Source organism: Nannospalax galili, unplaced genomic scaffold (assembly GCF_000622305.1).
Source record: "Nannospalax galili isolate Female #2095 unplaced genomic scaffold, S.galili_v1.0 scaffold302, whole genome shotgun sequence".
In the NCBI taxonomy this organism is placed as follows: domain Eukaryota; kingdom Metazoa; phylum Chordata; class Mammalia; order Rodentia; family Spalacidae; genus Nannospalax; species Nannospalax galili.
In genome coordinates this window covers 4611311-4636186 of record NW_008350120.1, presented here as the reverse complement: position 1 = coordinate 4636186, position 24876 = coordinate 4611311, and the positions used below count along the sequence as shown (strand labels likewise).

Here is a 24876-nt window from a genome sequence, read left to right as displayed (position 1 = left end):
AATAAAAGTGTACTCTCCCTGCATCCAGGTCTAGGACATGCCCTTCTCTCCCATCACTTTTACACACCTGAGAGGATAATGGACTTGACCTTGGTAAGCCATCACGGGTTGCTGGAGCTGAGAAGCTGGCTCTGGAAGTGGGGGCCCCTCCCCATTTTAAACCCAAGCATGTTTGTCTCAGTATCCTCCAGGCCCCTCGTTCGGAGATAGGCTGGCTCCCCTAACTCTGTGACAGGGGGGGAAGAGAACAGCAAAACCGCCCACGAGAAAAACGCCATGTCCTTGAGAACAGCTAGAAGGTGAACCATTTCCAACACAGGTTACTGTGGTTCATCCCGTGATATAAAAGTGCTGTGGGAAAGAGAACCAGAAGTTCAGCCCAGGGAAGCTCATCCATGGACAGAAAGCTCAAATGGAACTCAGCTGACTGCCTCAGCTTCCCCAATCCATTTCTAAGTTCTGGAATTGATGATGTCACTTTTCTACTGTTATTTGATCTTTTACTTGGTAGCCTCACCTGAGGGGGAACCCTGCTCTCCTAGGACTCCATCAAGAACTCCAGCTTCAGAGAGGCTTCCCCAGTCTACTTCTGCGAGATGTTTTGAGCAAGTGATTCGATGAAGTTTTCTATCTAATCAATCAATCAATCTATCTATCTATCTATCTATCTATCTATCTATCTATCTATCTATCTATCAATCATCTATCTAATCTATCATCTCTATCATCTCTAATTTCTATTATCTATCTCTTGCTATTTATTCTTTTACTTTGCCTTCCTATATTCTTAATAAACTCACCTATTCAAAACTGGAAGTAGAGCTATCTAGCCCAACCCTCCAGATGGTAGAGAACAGAGACAAGCACATTAACCAACGTGGGGACGTCCAAAGTAACAGCGCGATACTAAGGAGGTGGTCACTGTACATGGTCATAATTTAACAGCAGAATGGAGTTTTAAGGAAAGCTCCTGTGTAGTTTTACGTGAATAGACTCTAAGGCCCATGAAAACCCATGTGGCGATGTTACAGGGGCAGCTGGAAATGAGAACCAGAGCTGGACAGAGAACTGAGGTGAGAGGCAGCAGAGTGGTAAGTAAAGCTGCTACAAGAAACTGCTGAAGCTAGACCATGAGAAAGGCCATTCCAAATGCTCCCACCCCAACCACAACGTGAGATGATGGAGACAATTTAGCGTGGTATAACCGTCATACGTGGCATGCATGTGTCACATCATTACACGGTGTAGGAGGGAGAAAGGAAAGAACAGATAGTCCCCAAAAAGAGACTCAAGAGAAAGGCAGTAACAGTGACAACACAGGCCCTGGGGTGGTGAGCCACAGGACAAGCACCCCAAATGAGTGACCACCAAGGGTGCAGTTCAGGACTGTGAGAAGAATGGAATCCAGCATCAAAGGACCAGCCAAGAGGAGGTGGGCGGCAGGGGCCAAGAATATTCTTCCTGGAACCCAGAGGTGAACAGACAAGGAGACAGACTGGCTCTGGGTAGGGAGCGAGCTGGACCAAGCATCACTGTGGCTTGGGGAGGAACACGAGGGGAAGGGCAAGCTCACTGAAGACAGCCCTGTACAGTCCACAGCACCACTCACGGGAAGACGGGCTGCAGCCACATGCACGGCCTGTCAGACCCAGTCGGCCAGCAACTTGGTGACTAAGCAGCAGGAGCAGTACCACTAGAATCCAAGGACACAGCTTTGCTGTCAAGACGTGGGTTGTGTCCATTATCCTCCCTCACCTTGTAGGTAAAAAGGAGGAGTTCTATAGTGTTTCCAACAAAGAGATACAGTAACGAAAGGGTCAGTCTTGACAGACTTGGGGCAGAGGGAAGGGAAAGAAAAGAAAGGTCTGCTAGGAGAAATAGAACACCTGATGAGGGACCAAACAGCAGTGTGCACTAGAGCAGTTCACTGATGCCACCAATCCGCTGGTTCCTCCTCCCTCAGGGGATGTGAACACAAGAGCACAAATCACCCTTTCTTCTTCGTTAACTTACCAGCAGATGACTCCTGAAACACTAAAGTGCAGATCAGAAATCTCAGGGTGGTGTGGCATGCACTAGACACTTCCTCGCACCACACTTCTTCCCAAACACTGATTTCCTGAGCAGAAAGCTGAAACCCTTACCTCCAGCTGCTAAAAGAACAGTAACCATGGTTCCTATCCTTGCCTCTGAGACATCCCAGAAAGACGGAAAAAAGTCACCTAAGGTAAACTACATAATTTATACCTAAATCATAAAAACTTTTTTATGTAAGCTACGATAATTAAGACAAAAGTGCTATTTAAGGAAAAGCCTATTAAAAATGTTTTATAAAATAATAACTGTGGCCAGGCGTGGTGGCGCACGCCTTTAATCCCAGCACTCGGGAGGCAGAGGTAGGTGGATTTCTGTGAATTCAAGGCCAGCCTGGTCTACATAGTGAGTTCCAGGCCAGCTGGGGCTACTGAGAGACCCTGTCTCAAAAAATGACCAAAAAAAAAAAACCCCAACAAAATAACAACTGTGTAATTACGTATGTGGTGACTTGGGTTTTGAAAGGCAGTGCACTTGAGAAGGCCTGGGTGTTCGGGAAAGTGGGGCTCAGCTGGGGCTAGTCACAGCTGGGGCACTAGGCCATCAGCTACTCCTGTGGAAGTAGTTGAGACATGTATATTTCTTACTGCCTGATTACTGGAGGTCCCAGCTTCTGAGACCATAAACAAAGCTTCACTACAGACTAAAAATTGGAAACCAACTATCACTTCTCTTTAATTTCAGACTAAGAAATGGTGAAGGTGAATCTCCCGCCCACAGAAGCATTCTGTCCCTGGTATTTAGATTTTAGGCACTGAACAAGAAGCATAGTTACCATGACAGGAGGCTGGGTAGGAAGCAGGGCAGGCCTGTGCTCCTTCATCCTTCCCCTCTCGCTGTTCTCTCTCCTCTGGTCTCCTATTCCACGACACATTAGAGAGCCTCCTCGCCTCGCGCCCCGCCGGGAGCCGTAGCGTCCCTGCTTATGCAGTCGCTCTCTTTCTTCAAATTCGAGCAGTGCAGCTTTGGCTTCTGCTGAAAGCTCTATGTGAAAAGATGCACACGTTAGATACCTTCCCACAGCCTGGACTAAATCCAGGAAGAAAACAGGGGCAGGGGCGGGTCAATCATCTATCAACCTTAAACTATGTTCACTTCAACTCTGACCCTGGAGCCTGCCTGGACTGCTGGGCTCTCTGCAATCCCTGGCTTCCTCATGAGGCAAGGTCACGGTCTGGAACACCCCTCCCTACACAGCTCCAATGACGACAGTTTGAGAATGTTACTAATGTGCAATTGTACGGACTCCGGAAAGCAAATTCCTGACTACTGAGATCTGAAACAAAGCTTTACTGAACATGCTCTAAAGTCATCAAAGGTAATTCCTATAGAAAACTCATTTCACTTCAAAGTTTTACTTTAAAAACAAAAAAACCTTCATTTTCTCATAAAGACTTCATATGTTCAGGCAACCAGATATGGACCTTAACAAGATCAAAGTCACACAAGGACAAGTTCATGGCGCCAAGCCCTGTCAGAGCATCAGGCAGCTACTCGTCTCTGTCCTAGGCTTCAGGGATCTAGAGAACATGGTGCAGACCCTAAGAAACTCCAAGAACCTATTATTCTAAACTCCTAGGGGAAAAAAAAACCTTTTATCCAGACAGGGTCCTTTACCTTACAGTAGTGTCTAAACTGTGCACTAGACCTTGCACCGGTGGATGTGGACTTCCTGAAGACAGCTACTGCAACCTTCCTGAGGCTTTCTTCTCCAGTGGGTGAATCCTCGTGATTGCATCATTACAGTCTACTTACTACCTTGGACTCTTAATTCTTCCAGAAATCTCTAAGCTGTAATTCATTTTCTTAAAATTTTCTAAGGTATTCCCTCCCCTTCAAATGAATCTAGACCCCATTCCACAGAAAAGTTCATGTCCTCTTCACCAGCACAGACTTTTATTCTAATCCTGACTACATGACTGGTTCACTCTCACATTTTATGCAGTGAATCAGCAATTATTTTTCTAGTGGTTTTGAGTGTCAAGATTCATTTCACTATCCTCAGTAATAAAATGGTTTCAAATGACATCTTTAATCAGCAACTAAAAATGCTTTCCTCCAATTGAGACAAGCTGTCACAGAAGGTCACCAAAATATGACAGGATGGAAATTACATTTGTAACTTCAACTGAAATGTTAATTTCCCTTTAAGTGTTTTCTGAACTATGTCCAGATCCTGAAGTAAAGAGATGTATCATAATATGGCCAACTTTATAATATACTGTCCCCGTCTTAATATTAAGAACATATTTGCATCCAAACAATTATGTAGTTGTTGAAAATCAACACATACTCCTAGAATACAGTTTGGCAGAATAAAAATAGCAAAAGACAGTCAAATTTTTTTCCCCTCACAAGACAACTGAACCAAGAAATTTGTCAAACTCTGCAAATAGAGGACTATAGTATAAACAGGGCAGTATGTAATTGTCAGCACTAACAATTTCCAACTGTCAATATGGAAACATTCTCCCTACATATCTTTGGTCGTAAATGAAATTAAAGATATTAGTTCAAGAGAACAACATAAAAGGGTTTCAAGTAGACTTTTTAGTTAAAACAATACAAAGTAATTTAACACGTGCTGGTGAGACAACACAAGATCTCGAAGAGCACAGATGACGGACAAGGACAACAAACGCAGCCTTTGACTTTCAGCTCATGCCGATTTCAAAGATCCTCTTAAGTCAGCTGAAAGGAGCAAGGGAACCACGGCCTCACGCTGGGGCTGAGCAGAGCAGGTCGGCATCCCACCGGACAGCTGGGGCTGACCACAGAGCAGGTCGGCATCCCACCAGACAGCGAGCGACTGGCACTAGCACCCCAAGAGGCCCGCTCCTCTGCCACACAGCAGCAGCCTGGCACAACTGAGCTCTGCCACGGAATTCCCACTTACACCTGTGGCATCCTTTGCAAGGAATGAAATCTTTATCTTCTGAATTCACAGTAGTGTGTCATCATTGGGAAAATGAAGAAAACAGTCACTGAAATCTTTCTCTGTAAGGTTTTATTTCTGGAATCCTAGTTGAAGAAAAAAAGCTCACCAATCAAGCCCTAAATTCCACTTTTAATCCAATCAAATCAACAACTGTGCCTTGAGTTCTTTAACAATGGAGACGGTCATATGCATGAATCTGTGCTTTTCATAATTAAGGGTGACAGCATGAACTAAAGACTAAAAGTGACCAAACTCCCTTCTAGATTTTGAAAAGAACTCACCCCTTCATGTGAACCTTGTGGAGCCAGAAACAGGAGAGGCTGGAGCACCATTTGATTCTTCTTAAAGAGCAAAATGCTCTCAACAGAAATCAAGGCTATGCCAAGGAGAAGTTTTTGTTTGTAATCAAAATGACAAAAAAAATTTCAATTGGTCAAAACCTGTATTTTATAAAACAACATATATACTCAAAGAGCAAGGCACTAATTTCAGCATAAACAGTAGGCAAACTGCTTTATGCAAGCTAATAAATGTAATCATTTCTGTTATAGACCTATCCAGACCACTTTTACAGAGACTAGAATTTCTGTCACTGGGTCATACAAACAAGCTGCAAGTGACAGTCCTGCGAACCCCAGCTCTACACAACAGGACGTTCTCTCAGGAGCAACGCTCTGAGGGACAACGACATACTTTCCATACTAAGAATGACCCTAACCTCAACACTACTAGAAAACCTGTGTCTCCAAACATTAAACTTTCTTAAATTAGAACTCACAAATATAGAGAAAAGAGCTTTGAATATTTTGATTTGTCCAATTTCCTAGCCAAACTACCATTCTATAAAGATACATTTAGTCTTTTTTAATGTCTAGAAGAATAGTAAATAATCTCTTCCTTCCAGAGCTCCAGGGGTGTGACCCACAACAAACCAGCCCTTCTAGCCTTTTCTGTCTACACAGCCAGGTACCTCAAAAAGAAAAAAAGGCTTGAAACAATGTCTATAAATACAATTACAAATGATTCTACAAAGAAGGAAACGAGATAAAAGTCCTGAAAACAAATGAAAATCACGAACACCAGGAAGTTGGACCAGTCCAGAGCACCACCCCAGTACCTCATGGGAGGTACCATGAGCAGGGAGGAAGGCATGGCAGAAGGCAGCATGGTCAGGGTCGGGGAGCAAACTCAGTGGCCATTCAGCCAGCTGGCTGTAGAGGGAGGAAAGATCCCTACTCCTAAGTTTAGCTGTTGTAGACTTAATGTCCTTAGACCACACAGCTACCCTGGAGCTCAGTTAGTATGCATTTGACTTCAAGCTTCAAACATATGCCAAAGACACAGTCATATGAGGCCTAAGGCCAAGAAGTGATGACTCACCACTCCCTCCTCCACCTCCCACCTCAGTGCCCTCCACAGCCTAGGAAGCCACCTCTACTGCTGCCCAGGCCCTCAGCATTTGGCCAGGTGCAGATATCTTTTCCTTGTCCATCTTAGCCCAACCCAAGACACCAGGACATCTTTCCTCCAGTCAGTTTCTTCTGCTATGCTGAAACACTCTGCTCTTTCTAAACTGCTTCTTAAAGATCTGCTCCATCTGCTTTTATTCAAGGACAAATTCAGGTCAAATTCATCAGAAACACAGTAAGCTTTAAAGAAATTTTATGACATCTCTAAGATACATGGCTTACACAACTGACAACTTTCTAACTTCAAAAAAGTCTAGGTAAGGGACTAGAGAGATGGCTTAGCAGTTAAGAGCATTGGCTGCTCTTGCAGAGGACCTGGGAGCAGTTCCCAGCACCCACATGGCTGCTAACAGCCATCTGTAACTCCAGTTACACAAGATCTGAGACCCTCTTCTGGATATGGGTGCACTTACATACATGCAGGTAAAATACTCATACACTTGAAAAAAATTTTTAAACATTTTTTTAAAAAGTGTAGGTCATCTAGATAGGCTGACTAGAGTCACCAGAAAGGCAAGTAATGGGGAATGGCTGGGGGTGCCGACAACACAGCAGACAGTAGCAGGAATATCAGAGTATAAGGGCTCTAGAAAGCATAAAAATTTGCTCCTTAATAATTAGTAGATGTGAAAAACATTACCAATGAAATCTACCTGATAACTTTATATCTATGCTCAGATGCCAAGGAGCTCAGAAAGTAACCGACTGTAGTAATAATCAGATATATAGAGATTAGAAACACATGTACATCATAGTGTCAATTGTATTAAAAATGAATTTTTCTGTATGAACCTGTATTTTAATAATGAAATGGAGATCTTTTTTAAAGTTTAAAACCTCATTTAATTTTATGTCTTACAGGGGTTATATGCAGTACAATACTGTATGACTGTATTAATTCAAAGGTAAACCTAAAAATTTACAGCCAATTTTGAAAGAGATGCATCTCAGCTCTGGAAATTATTATTGAATATGTCAATGCTGCTGTAATGAAATGCTTCTTCTAATTATATGGCTATTAAATAAATAATAAAAAAAGAGAGAAAGAAAAATAATAATCAGAATGGTTATTTTAAGCTGGTAATAACCAAACTTCAACCATATACAAACTCTTCACTTTCATTTTATCTTACTCAATTTTTATGCATCTAGAGTATACTCAGCATCAACATCAACAATAATGTTTTTAACCAAAACAGTAATATCCATTATCTATTAAACTGCTGTGTTCAAAAAGAAAAAAAAAAAAAAACGGTGTAGGTCAGAAAGCCAGGCCGTGGTGGCGCACGCCTTTCTTTAATCCACACACTTGGGAGGCAGAGGCAGGCGGGGCTCTGTGAGTTCGAGGCCAGCCCGGGCTTCATAGTGAGCTCCAGGACAGCTGGTGCTACAGGGAGACCCTGTCTCAAAAAGACGGAAAAGAAAAGGTATGGGTCAATCTCGAACCAAAGGTAGAAAAGAAAGAGAATCGAGGGAGAGGGCAAAAACCCTGGTACTGTGCCAGACTAGCTCATAGCTCAGCTCAGTATCACGACTGCGTGTGCGTGCATGTGTGTGTGTGTCTTGGCAGCTTAGTGTTCACCTAAAGAACTTGGCAAGCTGCTTACATTCAATAGTAAAAACCACCACAAATAATGTAATAAAGGTTATGGGCTAAGGGTAGCTGCTACCATGCACAAGGTCCTGGGCTCTAACTTCAGTACTAAATGTACCCCGCCCCCAAACATGCCATGAAGGTAATGTGAGGCCTTGATTTTTGATTCTTATCTAAACCAAGACAGAAAGGCAGGTACAGCCTCACCTCCTGTGACCCTTGCCTTCTTCCTTAGAAAGAGGCCACATCCTGGCCCTGTCCTTCTGGGCTCCAAGCAGCACCTGGGAACACACTGGAAATAACAACTTTTCTGGGCACTGCCCTAGAATAATGAATAAGAATGGCTGGGAGTGGCCCCAGTGCTATTTCAGCAAAGCTCTCAGGGTGGGATTAGGCACACAAGAGCTTCTACCACTGAGCTCCCAAGTCCACCACAGTGACTGCAATAGTCAAACTTGAGAAACACTGCTCAGCGGGAAAGGGCAGAAGCTGTGCAGAGAGGTGGGGTCAAGTAGTGTCAACTTAACACACGTGGGTAGAGGGAGCCTCAACTGGGAAATTTCCTCTATTGGACCGGCCTGTGGCCATGTCTGTGGGGCATCTTCTTGATGAGTGATGTGGGAGGGCCCAGCCCACTGTGGGTGGTGCCACTCCTGGGCAGGTGGGCCTGTGTTGCATAAGAAAGCAGGCTGAGCAGGGGCCAGGGGAGCAAGCCAGTAAGCAGTGTTCCTCCATGGCCTGTGCTTCAGGTTCCTACCCTGAGTTCCTACCTTGGGCTCCCTGATGAACTGTGACCTGGGAGATGTAAGGTAAAATAAACCGGAGCTGGAGAGATGGTGCAGTGGTTAAGAGCACACTGACTGCTTTTGCAGAGGACCCAGGTTCGATTCCCAGCACCCACATGGTGGCTAACAACCATCTGTAACTCCAGTTCCAGGGGAATCCAATGTTCTGACCTCCACGGGGACTGCAAGTCATGGGTGCGCTTACACACATGCAGGCAATACAGTCGTACACATAAAATAAAAATAATATTTTTAAAAAGATAAAATAAACCCTTTCCAGCCCAAGTTGGTATTGGTCAGAGTGTTCTATCACAGCAGTGGAGAGACAGACTAGGACACCACTATTAGCAGGAAAGAGTCTGAGGTAGAGCTTCAGTAGCAGCATCTACTACTTGACATTCAATTAACTATTTCTACAAACTAGTCACTAAACACTAATGAACGGCAGACAGAAGAGAATCCATAAAGGATGACTATGCGGGCATTAAAAGTGCAAGATGAATCACTGTGTCCTAGTAAAATTAGCCCTAGCTACCTGAGGGGTGTTACGTGGAAAAGGGCCTGTGTTCCCACCAAGCGTCCCACATGGCCAACTCAGGACCAGGGAGGAAAACAGGGTCAGTAGGAAAGCAGCTTTAGGCCACAGTCTCCAAAGGAAAAACTACTTAAAAAACAAACACCCTCTGAAATATTCTACTCAAACACTGTTACTCTAGAAGTGGCCACTTGGCAGAATGCCAAGCACAGCACTAAGCCAAGCACAGGCCTCCACAGACCACACGTCCTCACCAACGGTCACCTGTTTTCCTGTGTCATCAATCACAACAAAATATGGAGGGAGCAGAGAAGAATGGGACACAGGCACAAAGAGTTACCCAAAGTTTCTGGAATGTTCCTTCTCTCTCTAGTTACATCAGAGAGTCTAATAATTGTTCCTTCTTTCCTTTCTGTTTTGAACCGTAGTCTTCCAGACTCTTCGTCGTCATCGTCTTCCTCGTCCGACTCTTCCTTCATGTCCTTCTGGAGCTCCAGTGTCTCCATTCCTCCCTACACAACAGACAGAAGGCAAGCAGGAAGAGGTGAGTCCACAATCACTCATGTTTAATGTTCCATAAGGCCACAGGTCCTACAGAGGCTATGTGAAACAGTAAGCCAATTCCAGGGGGAAAAATAACCTCAAATGTTAAAAGTCAACTTACTTGTGGAAGACACAGATTCCTGCCGGTGGTTAACATGGTCTTACACTGTGCTGCGACTTAGTCTTCCAGAGCACAGATATCAGTTCTAAACACCCCTGCTCGACCTGCTACCTCCAGTTTAACCCAGAGCAAACAGAGTTCCATGTAACCTAAGCTGATTCTGAGTCTACGTAAGCGGACACTAGCAAATCCCATTTCTGTAGATGAACACTGCAGTTCTGACTCCATCAGCACAGAACTCACACCTTAGATGGCACCCTCCTTCAGCCCTGTAGGCTGGACTGCTCGTAGTTCCTAAGCCACCTGCTTTGCCTTTCTGTGAGGAAAGCTGTAAAGCTGGTCTGATCAGTTCTGGTTTGAGGCTGCTGTGCTGCTCCGGCCTCCCACAGCCTTCCTTCATCACTCTCCATCCTCCCTACGTTACTCTTGCCCGCTCATCTTGCCATCAGTTGCTTAGGGCTGAGACCAATCAAAGCAAAATCATTTTCTCTTTTGCCATTCCTTCACACTAAAATAAAATGTTTTATTCTATCAGTATCCCTCACAAAAATTTCCTCTACTATCCATCCCAAACCAAAGTAGTTTTTTCAGACAATTCTTCCTGAAACGCCTATGGACCTGGGTCAGTTCCCGGGTCTCAGTGGCCCACTCTCAGATGGAAAGCAGGCACCCACTGAGCAAAAGCGACTTCTATCAGGGAAACTCGTACTTGCCTCTTCACTCTCATGGATGTTCTTCGTTCTTAAGAGGAATGAAGGCATATTGTTTTAAAAATACACAAGAAAAAAAATCAAAACAGAGTACAATCATTTTGTATTCTTCCTTTCCCAAAATTCTCTCTGTGAAGAGTTAGCTACCAGTCACGGGCTGTCTGCTTTACAGATGGGGGCACAATGCTGAAAGTGAGAGCTGAACCACTGTCACATCCAGTCTGCTGACAACGGTCTTCCAATTCCTGGGGTTCACCATGCTGGAGAATTCTAGAGCCTCCGAACCTCTGTGCTCCTGCCGGTCCGACACCATTACTTCTGCATCACTGTGCACACAGTCAGACCAGAGTGACTGGTGTCCAAGATGAGCCCACATGGCACCACTGCCAGGGTGTCTCCAGAGCCACCCCACATGCCCCAGGCAGCGCTGCTCTGGGAAAATGTGCAATGATGGAACTCTTGTTCAAAGGTGAATTCTGACTTGAGAGCCCTCATTCCTCATGAGCCACCAGGGGATACAGACCACACTCAGTAAGCAGTACGGCCACCAAGAAAAAACCACCTCCACCCACCCACTGATTTCAGCAGTCACAGTAAAAAAAAAAAACCATGTGGTTACATCAATAGACATGGAAAAGGCATCATTAAAATTCAATGTACATTTTTTTTTTAATCCTGAACAACGGGGCTGAAGAGATGGCTCAGCAGTTAAGAGCACTGGCTGCTCTTGCAGAGGACCCAAGTTCGATTCCCAGCACCCACATGGCAGCTAACAACCATCCGTAACTCCAGTTCCAGGGGACCCAATGCCCTCTTCTGGCCTCCATGAGCAGTGCATGACACAGATGCACTTACATACATGCAGGCAAAACACTCATGGACGTAAAAATAAATTTTAAGAAAATGTTATTGACCCAGTGGTCTTCATCCAAAGTATTTTCTATTTACAAAAACTTTAATTTGCAAAAACTTTGTCTATGACTTAAATATGTCAGGGGTGGCATATAGCACTTAAATATGTCAGGGTGGCATATAGCACTTAAATACGTCAGGGTGGCATATAGCACTTAAATATGTCAGGGGTGGCACATAGCACTTAAATACGTCAGGGTGGCATATAGCACTCTGAACATGCCCAATCTTGTCTAAAAATCTCAATTTGGGAAAACGAAGACAAGGCTTGGTAGGGCAGGCCTTTAACCCCAGCACCTGAGAGGCAGAGGCAGCGGATCTCTGAGTTCCAGGCCAGCCTGGTCTACATGGTAAGCTCAAGGCCGGCCAGGGCTGCACAGTGAGACCCTGCCTGCCTCAAAAAGGAAAAGGGAAAGGACTTAGAGAAGACATAACCCAGAGGAAATATTCACATAACATGTATCTGCCAATGGACTTGATATCTAGACTTTGTAGAACCCCATCAAGCACCATCTCTCTGGGTTATAGACGCTACAAATACGCACACAATACCATAATGTACTGGGAAGAACGTACATATACAGACAACCCCAGTGAAGACTATGCATACTGTAGCTTATACAAACGGACAGCCCAACTGAAAGAGACTAAAACTGGATCTATAAATTATGTAAAGTTCAAAAATATGTGCAACAGTGATCCATATCACCAGTCAGCAGAGAGTGTGAGCTAAAACCACAACGGTACCCCATTAGGACTAAAAACACAATGGTGCCCCCGTTAGGACTGAAAACACTGTCCTCCAAGATGGAAACGAAAGGTTGCTCAACCAGGAGGCAGGGCATAAAATGCCACAACCACTTTAAAAATTAGCATCCCACTATTCTACCACTAATTACTAACCTAAGGAAAATGTGTTATCTACAAAAAGATGAATATTCGTTCACAGTAACAACAACAACAAAACACTGGGAACAACCCAAACACCTAACAAGAAGAAAGTGAGTAGTGGAGTATCTCCATAAACACAACAACTCTTGATGCACATAACAAGCTATGCTGACTCAGAAAGAGAACTGAGCAGCTAGACATGAGGTTATGACTGCGGCTCCCTGGCACTGCCCTTGTTTAACATGCATGAGACTCTGGGTTCAACTGCCAACACCACAGAAGAAACAACTGCAGAGGCTGACACGGGAGTGCTGCTCCACGTCCATTACGTCCACGCGACTTCTCATATAGGAAAAGAGCAACTGAACGTGGGGAAGGGACTAGAGAAATGGCTGCTCAGCGATTAAAAGCACTGGCTGCTCGTACAGAGGACTCAGGTTCAGGTCCCAGCACCATCATGATGTCATCTGAAATTTCACTCCAGTTCCAGAGGATCCTATGCCCACTTCTGGCCTCCAGGGGTTTGCACACACATGATGCACTTACATACATGCAGGCAAACACATAAAATAAGTAAAATAAAATTTTGAAGCTTGCCTCTGAGGAGTCAGGACTTAGAAAGAAGGACGGACTCCAGAGAGCATGGGCTGTATGTAGCCTGTGGTAGGTAGACATACAGGGAATGCTGTGGGGATGTGAGAGGGAAACTTCTCACCAAGGAAGAACCAAGAATTCTAGGACAATTAACATTTGCTGTGAAGACTTCTTTTTAGATGGAGATATTTTCAAAAACAAGTGTCAAATAACAATGATTCACTCTTAAGGTGAGTTTATGTGACCCTGAATATGGCTTACTACTTTCCCAGGGAATCTCACAAACAAGGACTGTCAGTTTGTTTATAATGGAAACATCCTACCTCACTAGAAACTTCTTCCCTCCCTAGTTGAAATCCTATCCAAGGTACCTCAGGAAGCACCCATGATCTCATTTAAGTTCCTTAGCTTCTCTGCAAAACTGCGTGCTCCTACGGTGTGTGGACAATGAAATGCCTCTCCCTTGGGAAGCCACATTTGTGCTCTTGAGTGTGTGTTCTCTCTCCTAGAGTCTATCAGGCCCATGTTTAAATCTAGGTTTTTAAAAAAAAAAAAAAAAATCTTTTTCATAACTCCAAGTCTGCCTCATGCTGGCTCACCCTGAATTTCTTTTCTGTGCTGAAGCCAAGAATTCCAGCTTCCCCTGAGTGGAGGTCTCTGAAGAAAACTCGGGCTACTGCAAGTGGCCGTGTGGAGCTGGCTCGCCAGGAGGCACTGGAGGCACTGGATGCGTGTGTGCATTCCTCGAAGACCTAAATGACCAATGGCTGCCCACCCCTACGGTAACCATTGCAGTGTGTGTGGCATATGCACACACTTACACACACAGGGAGGTCAGAGTACTGTGTGGCCTCTTATCATTCACAGCCTTATTCCCTTGAGACAGGTCTCTCACTGAACCTGAAACTCACCATTTGGCTAGACTGGCTGACCAGTGAGCTCCCGGGATCTGCCTGTCTCCAACCCCACCCAGCCTTTACATGGGTGCTGTGATTCAAGCCCAGATCCTCATGCAAGAGCTTTCACTCAGTGAGCAGCTAGCTTCCCCAAGCCCCATTACAATTTTTAAAAATATTTTATTTTCTTTTTTTATGTGTATAAGTGTACTGCCAGCACGTATGTAAGTGCACCTGTGTCGTGAAACGCCCATGGAAGTTAAGAGAGGGACGCTGGATCTCCCTGGAATTGGAGTTACAGACGGTTGTTAGCTGCCATGTGAATACTGGGAGCTGAACCTGGGGTCCTCTACAAGAGCAGCCAGTGCTCTTAACTGCTGAGCCATCTCTCCAGCACAGCACCCCATTATGATTTTTAAAGTACTTCAAATACTGAAAGATGTTTTTCTCAACACCTCTCATTTCTTCCTCTATACTTGTGAAAACTATTTTAGAAAGCAAGCTCTTTATGTCAGAAATCAAAGTATAACTGCAAATAATGAGAAAGCAGAGCCTTTGTATAGATCTTTCCAATTTGTTTCAAGCACAGTAATTTCTTTGTATTAACCAAGCAAGAATATTAATTTTTTCTTTTGGTCTTTTTGAGACAGGGTCTCCCTGTAGCCCCAGCTGTCCTGGAACTCACTATGTAGACCAGGCTGGCCTTGAACTCAGAGATCTGCCTGCCTCTGCCTCCCGAGTGCTGGGATTAAAGGGGTGTGACACCACGCCCGGCAAGAATATTAAATTTTTAAAGCACCACTTGAAACGAGTTCTTCAATTAAATGTTTTTCAGCTCTCTAATTCAAGTTCTAACATAAACCTTCAGAGCTTCTAGGCTGGAGTCATGTGAAAACTGCAGCCTGCCTCCTCCCTCTGCCGCTCCATGCCAGGGGAGCTGAGGGCCGCTCTTCACCACTGCGGAAAATTAAGAAACAGGCCAAAGAACCAGGAAGACACCAAAACACAGGTACGAGTGGAAGAGTAAAGCTGATCCTTCACCCTGTGGACTACGTAACTTAGACAGATTTCTAAAAACTATTATCAACAACTCCCTAAATCAAAATCTACAAGTAATACTGAGATAGTGAGTAATGTCAACTTCTCAGCACCTAAAATCCTAATTACTGTCTTACAAATAAAGTACTGATTCTAACTGGACAAACCAGCTCAAACCGTCTAGCTGCCAGGGACAAGAGCAGCACATAGCATGTCTCTGAAAAGGGACATGAAGGGTCCTGTGAACACATGGAAAACTGCAGTGAGCCCCGGAGACACAGCAACAAGAACGGTGAAGCAGCGAGCAGGGAAGAAGGGCAGAGAGAAGCCCCAGCAACTCTCAAACCGTCAAACCCTAAACCAAGCACAGGCACACAGCTTGCAGAACAAAGACACAGTACAGCTTCCGGTGGACGGCAGCAGGAGCACAGTGTTTGCCCTGTCCAGTGTACTTTCTGCTCTGAAGATGCCTGCTGAACCTTCAGAAAGTTCCCCGTGTTGCCTCACAAATTAAAGCATTAAGATTTTAACCACCTGGTACTTCTTTCCATTTACTGCTTTACGTATGTTAATGTGCTCCTAAGTTCTTTTTTTTTTTTTTTTTTTTTTTTTTTTTTTTTTAAAATTTTTGGCTTCCGAATTTTTTTTTTTTTGTTTTTTTTACACAGGGGCTCCCCTGTACCCCAGCTGTCCTGGAACTCACTATGTAGACCAGGCTGGCCTCGAACTCACAGAGATCCGCCTGCCTCTGCCTCCCGAGTGCTGGGATTAAAGGCGTGCGCCACCACGCCTGGCCCATTATCTTTTTTAGATTTTATTTATTATTTTTATTTCATGTGTATGAGTGTATCGCCTGCATGTAGGTAAGTGCACCCGTGTCGTGCAATGGCCGCGGAGGACAGAAAAGGCCCTCAAATCCCCTGGGACTGGAGTTACAGACAGCTGTTAGCTGCCGTGTGGGTGCTGAGATTCGAACCCAGGTCTTCTGCAAGAACAACCAGTGTTCTTAACTGCTGAGCCATCTCTCCAGCCCCACTCCTAAGTTCTTAATACTAGAAAAGTCTGGTAGAGACTAAACAACCCACCACCTACAAGTAATCACTATTGCCATTTTCATCTTTAACACACTTCACTCCCTCCATGCCATTATCAGCCACATCTTCCCACGGCAGACAGCAGAGAGACAGAACAGATCACTGCACTGTGGGGTCACCATAACCACTTAGCGCTTTATAAAAATCTGCATTGGTTCCATATATTTCCAGTGCTTTAAACACACGGTGCACACAGCCTTGAACCCATCTCAGAATTCCTTTCGATAAATTCATTAAAGAACAAGAATGCTTCACAGCTGCTGAGACTGTTTACGCTTGAAAGCAACATGTGGCCCGCCACAGATCCACAGAAGCTCTAAGACTAGGACTCTTGCCAGTCTGGCTGAGTTATCACCAGCAGCAGCACTTCCCTGAGGCCCTGCTCAGTCCCTGGGGTCAGGTGACCCTGTCCAGAGGGAGATGTGCTTCAGGATGGACCCCTCCATGCAGGACCTCCAATCTGTCCTACCCAAACCTGTCTGGTCCTGGAGGAAGACCTTTCTTTCAAGGTCATCAGCTATAAAAGCCTGCCTGGACAGTTTCCACGTGGACAACCAAGCAGCAATTGCTCACATCGTGTTCAGAACCTGAAGAACCCATGGAAAATCCTCCTCTGGCACCTCCATTACTTTGTCCCCAACACAGTAAGACTGCACCTCATGGTAATCTTGGGTTTTCCAGTATTAAAGTAGGTTTGGTTTTAGTTCTTACTGAATGTATTTCACATACAGCTCAGGTGCAGATTCCATTTTAGCTATTTCTGCACATTCATCCGTATATACCAAATGTACTACACAGTTCATTTTGAGTCTTTCTGAGACAAGCTATATACTATTAACACTTATATTCCAGTGGTTACCTTAGCCTTATGTACTAAAATATTTTCAGGCTCTTATACAATATTTCCTCACATATGTCATTTTTCTGAACTTTATTTACATTGTTTTAGGGCATTTAGTTATGATCAAATCACTGTTTTCCTACATGACTTAAAGAGCCTAACTCCATGATACAAGCCCTAATTTTGGCTGACCTGTCACTGACTGAAGCGCACTGCTCTCCAGCTAGTCCTGCCATTGGGGCAGCCTCTCATTTCTCCTGTCTGTAAATGTGGCGGAGTCCCCGCTGGCCTTCGTGGACGACACCCTAGACGGTGCAGACCAGAACAGCACTGCGTAGTCTTGAAGACACCTGCACACCTCATCATGGTGAGTCACATTCCCAAATAGCTTCCCCCAACAGCTAAGATTTGGTAGGTTTTCTGTTTCACAGTAAACAGATTGCCAACACACCATGATTAAAATGCTTTCCTCCTGCACCACCATGCCTTTAATGCCAACACTCAGGAGGCAGAGACAGGCGGAGGCTTGTGAAATGGAGGCCAGCCTGGGGTTACAGGGAGATCCTGTCTCGAAATACCAAAAAAGAAAAAAAGAAAAAAAACCTTTCCTCCAGTGTTTAAAGTTGGGAAGGTGAGAGAGACATTCGTATGTGGAGTGTTTTTTAAACACTGAAAACTATAATTTGAGCCTCCCCCAATACTGATAAGGAAGAATCTCTTTTTACTATCAAAAATAAGTAATCTCTGTCTAAAGTGTTTTGTCACATTAACTCATACATGGTTGGATTTCCTGTTTTTATTTTTATTTTTTTATATTTTATTTTTATTTTTTAATGTGTATTTGTGTATGTGTATGTGTATGTGTATGTGTATGTGTATGTGAGTGCACCTGTGTCATGCAATGCCATGGAGGTCAGAAGAGAGCTTCGGATTCCCCTGGAACTGGAGTTAAGGACAGTTCGTAGCCATGTGGGTGCTGGGAGTCAAACCCAGGTCCTCTGCAAGAGCAGTCAGTGCTCTTAACCTCTGAGCCATCTCTCCAGCCCCCAGATTTCCTTTTTTAAGTACTGCACATGTCCCTTCTGTTCCCTCCCGGAACTGCCTCTCCAACACATTTTTATTTTATCTACTTTAATTAATATACTCCAGCGACTGAAGTTCCAGGTGTCCAGACCCAGGAGGCATACACCATCACAGCACACACCATCAGCAAGTGTGGATGTGACGCTGCTCCCCAGCGTCCATCTGAGGACTGAAACCTACAAAACCTCCCTCAACTCCAAAATACACTACAACAATAAAATCTGAGAAATGAGTAAGGGTAATACTGCTACCTAAAAAAAACTAAATAAAACTGTGTTGGGGGGGATGAAATTAACTCCTTCCAAACTCAAAATACTACAAATCAGTAAAAAGGCCACAGATGTGCTCCAAACTCCATGCTTTCCTACCACCCACTTAGCACCTAGAGCTCTTGGCGGCCTTCCAGCTGCTCCCCCTCCCTGCTTCCACAGCTTCCTGGGTTTCTCTTTGGTGTCCCATAGGCCTGGCTAGGCGGGGTGAGCGCTGTGCTGGGCAGAGTGCTACAGAACTGCACCAACAACCAGGATGGCCTGTCTTGGGTCCCCCAAGTTGTGGAGCTGTCCTTCAGCTTTGCCAAAGCTCGCTGGATGCAATGCGTTCTCCTACACTGCAGGGTTGGAGCCAAAGTCCCCTGCACTCACCTTGTCTTTTCTCCAAGTTTAAATTTATTTCAAATAGACACACAAAGAAAGCACAAAAAGAAAAATCAAGTTCAGCCTGCGCAAAGGGAAAGGACATGTCCAGGAAATACTCCTGTTTTATGCCCAGAATTCTCAGAAAGAAGAACGGACAGATCTCTAAAGCCCTGGCATTAACACCCAAAGTAAATAAACAGTCTAAGCCGGTAAATACTGACTTTCATACATCTCTCAGAAGAAGAAAATTTTAAATTATTGGAAAAAATGGAAGTTTTAAGAAATTCAACATCTCACAAGGCTAAACAAATGTTCTGTGTCCTACATGGGACCAGTTTGCAAGAGTGTGAGGATAGTTCAGAATTATCAAGGCTACCAGTCCTTTAAGACCTACTTCAGAGGGCCACCTCCTCCACACAGCCAGACACCCTGGCCCCTCCCCATGAGTCTGAGGTCATCCAGAGAGGTTACTTTCCTTCTGTACATTACTAATTCTCAGTGCCTTCCTCCTACACTGGACTACAAGTCCCTTGAGGGCAGGAACCAGCTTCATCATCTTTGTTTCAACACCTACAACAGACCCCTGATTCGGGGAACCTTGCAGTATTTCTTGAATTGTGGCCCAAATTAACTAATACTAATTTAAAAGAATTATAAGACTGCTTTCAAGGCACTAGTACCTCATTTTGTTTAGAGTTTGCTCTAAAAACCACTTTAGACACTACCGCACAGGGCAGGTGGAGAGCACAGGAAGAAAAGCACTTCCTGTGCAAGTCTGGTGACCTGAGTTCAATGCTTCCCAGGACCCATGCAAATGGGGAAGGAGGGAACTGACTCCACACACGTGCCATGGCACACGCACACCCACATCACACACATGCAATAACAAAACAATAAATGAAAACGTAAGAACAAACAACAAAGAGCATTAACACGCAGAGGGCACACCACTCACAAGCCATAGCACTGAATTCAATTCTCTAGGTCCAGAAGGCTAGGGCTTCTACTCCACCCACAGCCCACAGAGACGCCGCAACTTCGCACTAACACCACGGAAAGAAAAGGAAAACGAGGGCAGCGGCGCTCGTTTTAGGTCTGGAAGGAAAACACTCAGGAAACATAGAAGCTGAACAAGTACCTCATGGGTGTCGGGAGCAACCTGGGAGTCAGTGATCCCATCTAAGTCGTCTTCAGCCACACAGTCTTCCTGCCCCTGCAGCCCTTGCTGCCCACCATAAGCCTGCAAGTACTCTTCATCCTAACACCATTAAAGAGAAGAAACGGTTTTCTCACAAAGCTTTTGGGTGTTTTTCAACCACTTTTCATGTATGATTCATGCGGAATTATCTTAGCAGAGGTTAGGTGGTGGCCTGTGTGAGCAAAGCCCCGAGCACCTCCACACGTTCATGCAGGCAAAGCGCACGTGTTAGCCCAGTCACCAAGGTGAGCAACATGGCTCTGCCTCTACAGTTCCCATGGCCGTCCAAAGGGAAAAGCAGCCTGAGAAGAACCAGGCATGCACTCTCGCATGCTTGACGGGAGGAGCTGACATCGTCCACAACCCTCACCAATCTCAGGACAAGAGAGAAAGCAAAAGTAGGGGCGACTGGATGGCAGCAAGTCGTTTTTCAACATCAGACTGCACTGATTTCTTCAGGCCTTCCCCTTGAGACGATGATTCCAGATTTTGCATGAAATGGGAAGGACACACCAACAGACAAGCGGTCCTTGGGACTGGGAAGGAAGGAGGTAAGCTGGCTGGAGATCACCACGCTGCCCAGAGAGCCAGGCTGCTGGTGTTGGTTTGACCAACAAGCAAGGGAAGGGCGGACCCTACCTGCACAGGTGGACTTGCCTACTGTCCGTGGCCACTTTCAAGAAGCGAGCAGCCTGCCGCACAGGACCCAAAACTCTCCTCTAGTCCAAGAAAGCAGCTTCTCCAAGTGACTAAAACCACTTTTCCAGATGACCCTAGTGCTGTACTCCACCTCCCAGAAGAAATAGCTAGCAACCTGTCAAAAAGAACAACCACACTCCCCTCCATCACGGCAGCAATAAAGATCAGATTCTAATACGGTCAAAGATGCTAATTAAGATTTCAGCCGAATACACAGCAGAGCCATCTGCTACTCTCTACACAAACTGCAAATCTGAACATGCTGGTATAAAACTGAGTTTTATGAACTCTCAATGGATACTAATTTCTTAGGTCCTAATTATAGTGATTACACTTAAATGTCACCAACAAGTTACTTTATCTTGTTGACTACTAAGCAATGTGCAGTCCTTACTGCTACCCAAGCTCAGGGTATAAAATGAAATCACAATCTGTTCCAGAACAGTCCTCACAAAATCCCCCTAAAGATCATGCTGCTGTGAGCACAACAGGTCCGAGGCCAGGGCAGTGCTGCCCACGCTCAGCATCTTTGGATCCCTCACTCTTCACAGGTGAAGTCTATGATGTTGGGATTCTAAGGCAAGACTTCACAGGTGGGCTCCCACATAAGGATCATGTTTATGGGGCCACATTTCAGAGAGGTTAACAAATTCTAACTAGGGCAAGGAACACGTTCAAACCACTAAACCAACTATAGACCCTTCACAGAGACAGTCTAGTCTTGTGATCACTGGTCTAAGGGTCAAAAGTCATCTGCCTGAGGGACAATCTAAGACAGCACAGGTGCCTCACAGGAGCGAGCATCGGCTCCTTCTCCTTGAGTCTCACCTCTTCCCATGCAAGGGGCTCACTTCAGACACCACCACCATGGTGTTCACAGAAACACAGGAGGGTGGCTGGGCTCCAAACCCAGACATGTTCAGGTGAGCAGCCACTGCTCAGAAGAAACCATCAGCCACTATCCTCTCCCTTCAGGAACACTGCAAACTACGAGGACACTTTCAGAATGTCTAAGTCAAACTTTAGGGGTTTTTGGTTTGGGCTTTTTTTTTCTTTGTAATTCTAAACAAAGATGATTTTAATGTGGAAGAGTCCCATGAAAATCAAAACATTTTTTCTTTTCAATACTGGAATCTCACACCACAGAATGCTGGATAACAAAGTGAATTTTATATTTTACTTGGGACTTTATGTGGTCCTAAGGATATTTCTCACTGACCACAAGTACTCTTCCCAAGTCCACAGAAGGTTCAGTGAGACATGCTCCTAAGTGACTCCACAAACTTGTCCTATAAGCACTTTTACAATGTGATCTGGTCCCCTACGTTCTAACTTTGTGAACAGGGCCCACTTTCATATGTTTTTATGATTCAGCAACATTTGGGACACTATCAGTAAAGACATGCCAACTACTTAATCTATAGATAAGGACCCAACTGACAGACAGCCAGTGTCACAGATGAACAGAAACAACAAAGTACAGCTAAGAAACGAGGCCCATTCTCAAAGACCTTGGGTTAGCTTTCAGGACGCGCTCTAAGCCACAGTGTCCCCCTGTGAGAACATACCAAGCCCACCAGAACACAGAAGACCAGTGTTCATCTACCGAAGGAATCATTACTAAAACATGGTGTTACAGGGCCACAGACAGCAGGCTCCATGGCGCTGTTCATCACTTACAGACCAAACCACGAATACTTTTCTGAAGAATAAGCCTCTACCTCCTGAGACCCTAAGCAGTCACGATGAATTAAACAGGCTCCATGTCGTCAGACTCTATGAAATACTCTCGGACACATGTAAATGACCAAGATGCAGCAACTGCTCACCACTGTCCACTGAAGGCATCACAGGTTAAGAGAGCTACTCCCACCCAGGTGGTCAGCAGAGCCAGTGCCGCACACGTCCTGCCCACTGCAGCAGTCCTAGCTCCACTCTGCCTTCATGGGACTCCGAGGCTCTGAAAACCCTAAGGCTCCACACAACTGCAGCCATCACATCCTTCCAGCATCAATGTCATTTGATGCTTGTTTTAAATGCAGACCTCCTCTGATGATGTACAATGATGACAGGTGACCAATATTACACAAGGACCTTTTTCTTTCCTGATGGTTCAACGTAATTAAAAAAAAAAAAAAAAAAAAAAAAACAAAAAAAAAAAAAAAAAAAAAAAAAAAAAAAAAAAACTACCTACCAAAGCCATCCTTTTGAAATAAAAATCAACACCATCTTTGCTTGATTACAGATAACAAATTCTGTGTGACATTTTCTAAACTAACCTCCAACCTCTTTATTCAGGTTTAGATAGTTCTCAGTTACAAAAAGGGTGAATGAAAACAGGACATCAATCACTCTGGAATACTAGGACCTTAACGATGTCTTTAGCAGGTCAATAATCTTTTCACCTTAGAAGGACTTTATCAGATCTCATCCAAAGCCTGGATAAAAGCTCTGCGTTAAGCACTTCCCACAAATGACAGGGTATCTCCACCACACAAAGCTGTTTTCTTCCTTAGGGTGCAATCCTCAAGGTCAGAATTCTTTGCAGCCTGCCAGAATGACAAAGGAGCACTACTGCTGGCCAAACAAGCTGTCAACACAAACTTTGTCATAGCTCAGATAAAGAAACTGGATGACAGTGATAATATGGTCTAATTTCTCTCCCTCCCGAGGGAGGTAAATAGGCTTCCAATCAGTCTAGAATAGACCTACCAGCAGGAAGCCAGATTATCTCTGGCCATCCAAGGGGAAGGACTCACTGTGAACTCATCTAAAGGGGAAGGACTCACTGTGAACTCATCTAGAGGCTCGTTGATCTCGATGTCCAGCACTTCATCACTGTACAGCTGCTCCTCCTCCGGCTCCTCCCCATACTCTATTTGGTCTTCTGTCAACTCTGCTTCATGGCCTTCGTACTGTCCTTCCTCTGGATATTCCTGAGTGTACAATTCCTGTCCGTCAGGCTTGTGGTAGGCTAGCTCGTCCTCTCCTTGTTCATACTCAGACTCCTCCTGTTCTCCAGATTGGTCATTAGTATTGTCAGACAGCTCAAACGACGTGACTATGCCAGAGGTGGTGTTCAGACTAACTGTGACACCCTGAGAGCTAGGGACAAAAATACAGAGAAACAAAGACATGAGAGTGGAAGCTCCAAGCTAAACTACTGCACAAGGAGTTCTTACGGTGGGGACCACTACTGCCAACACACTCCTCCAGTTAGTGAGAAACGCACTTTTACTCTAATGAGTGGAAACAGCTGCATGGGCCACTGGGAAATGGTGCTACTGACTCACGGAGACTGCACCTCCACTTGCCAGTTGTAGGTCATCTGACCAAAAGAATGCAATCTGCCAGATGAGGAAGCAAGTCTCGCTAGCAAGACTGAACCCAAGCACTTTGCATCTTACCCCAATTTGTTCAGAGATTCATGTTTACTAGGATTGTTAACAAAAAAACAAAAGTACTACCTACAGAGCATCAGAGAATGATGAATTTAAGAATTTGTTTTCTTCTTTAAAGTCTATGGTACAAATTATAAGCTCCTGTTTAAAAAAAATATTAAAAATCTGTGTGAAAATCATATTCCAATGTTCAAATGTATGCTAGTCACAAATATCTTTAAAACAATTGGTACACCAACTGTGGGGTCTTGTGTCTGTAACTCCGGCACTCAAGAGGATGAAACAGAAGGATTTCTATGAGTTCCAGACCAGCCTGGGCTACATACTGAGTTCTAGGTTAGGCTAAGAGGATGAAACAGAAGGATTTCTATGAGTTCCAGACCAGCCTGGGCTACGTACTGAGTTCTAGGTTAGGCATGCCTACATAGGGAGTTCTAGGCCAACCTGAACTACAAACTGGTCATGTTTTAGTAATATAGTACAGGGCCTTAAAACCACAAAAACCATATTAAGTCATTAACACCTGAAGGACAAACAGTGCAAGATAACAGTGTAAATGCAAGGCAGCACCATCTATGATCATGTCATAAACAGCCAGCTCCACAGACAGATTTCAAGGTCAACTTAACTGCAAAGGTCAAAATATAATTTGTGATGGCAATGAATAGAATTGCAACATTTATCTATTTTTTAATCTGTTTTACCCATAAATTGTTAGAAAACATGTTATAGATCTATAGCTTAACACTATACAATGTATTTATAACACTTATAACCCAAAACTGTGTTTATTTTTTTCTCATTA

At 44.5% G+C, this 24876-nt stretch overlaps 1 protein-coding gene across 5 annotated transcripts in view; it reads right to left on the bottom strand.

The window, feature by feature from the left end:
- Rbm33 (RNA binding motif protein 33) overlaps nt 1-24876 on the bottom strand; it is a gene marked incomplete at its 5' end in the record, with an annotated part of 100276 nt that overhangs the window by 64908 nt on the left and 10492 nt on the right. For 3 of the 5 annotated variants that reach the window (XM_017801706.2, XM_017801707.2, XM_017801709.2), the window contains 4 exon segments: nt 2870-3078; nt 9756-9927; nt 19912-20031; nt 23460-23775. In XM_017801706.2, coding sequence (XP_017657195.1) covers nt 2870-3078; nt 9756-9927; nt 19912-20031; nt 23460-23775 — 817 coding nt within the window. 5 annotated transcript variants of the gene reach the window in all.